General features: G+C 59.9%; 1 protein-coding gene across 1 annotated transcript in view; it reads left to right on the plus strand.

The window, feature by feature from the left end:
* Positions 1-6: 6 nt before the first annotated feature.
* TRAPPC3 (trafficking protein particle complex 3) overlaps positions 7-514 on the plus strand; it is a 19,410-nt gene continuing 18,902 nt past the window's right edge. Inside the window, exon 1 of the mRNA XM_019512198.1 lies at positions 7-48. Coding sequence (XP_019367743.1) covers positions 7-48 — 42 coding nt within the window. The remainder of the gene's footprint in view (positions 49-514) is intronic.

Here is a 514-nt window from a genome sequence, read left to right on the forward strand (position 1 = left end):
GGCAGGATGTCGCGCCAGGGCGGCCGGGGCACCGAGAGCAAGAAAATGGTAACTGGGCTGGGGCCGGGGGCTGGGCCGGGAGAGCAGGCAGGCGCTTCCCGCCCACCCGCGGGCTCCGGGGGCAAGGCGGGGATGACGTCACAGGGGAGCATGAGGTCACTGGCCCTTCTGACGTCAGACTGTTTACTCCTCTGTTCTTTTTTATCTGCCCGATGGTTGCAGGAAGGGGTTGCTGTCCGCATAGGACCCCAGGGATGTCGTAGTCTTTTTCTAGCGCTCTGCAACCGCATGGGTGGCAGCACAGGGACATCCCGCTGTCCTCTCCCTTGGCCCCTTGCGATGCTGTTTGGCTCCTTGCGTTTTAATTAGAGTAGATGGGAGCTTCGGGGCATCGATGTAGTTGATGCCAGCGTCCTGGCCTGGGAACAGCTGGATCTCTTCCACCCGCGCGCTGCTCTGTGACCGCCAAGCACCTGTCTTTCCTAAAAAGGACTTAGTTCTTTAACGATAATTC

Source organism: Gavialis gangeticus, unplaced genomic scaffold, assembly GCF_001723915.1.
Source record: "Gavialis gangeticus isolate Ggan-Ray unplaced genomic scaffold, GavGan_comp1, whole genome shotgun sequence".
Lineage (NCBI taxonomy): Eukaryota > Metazoa > Chordata > Crocodylia > Gavialidae > Gavialis > Gavialis gangeticus.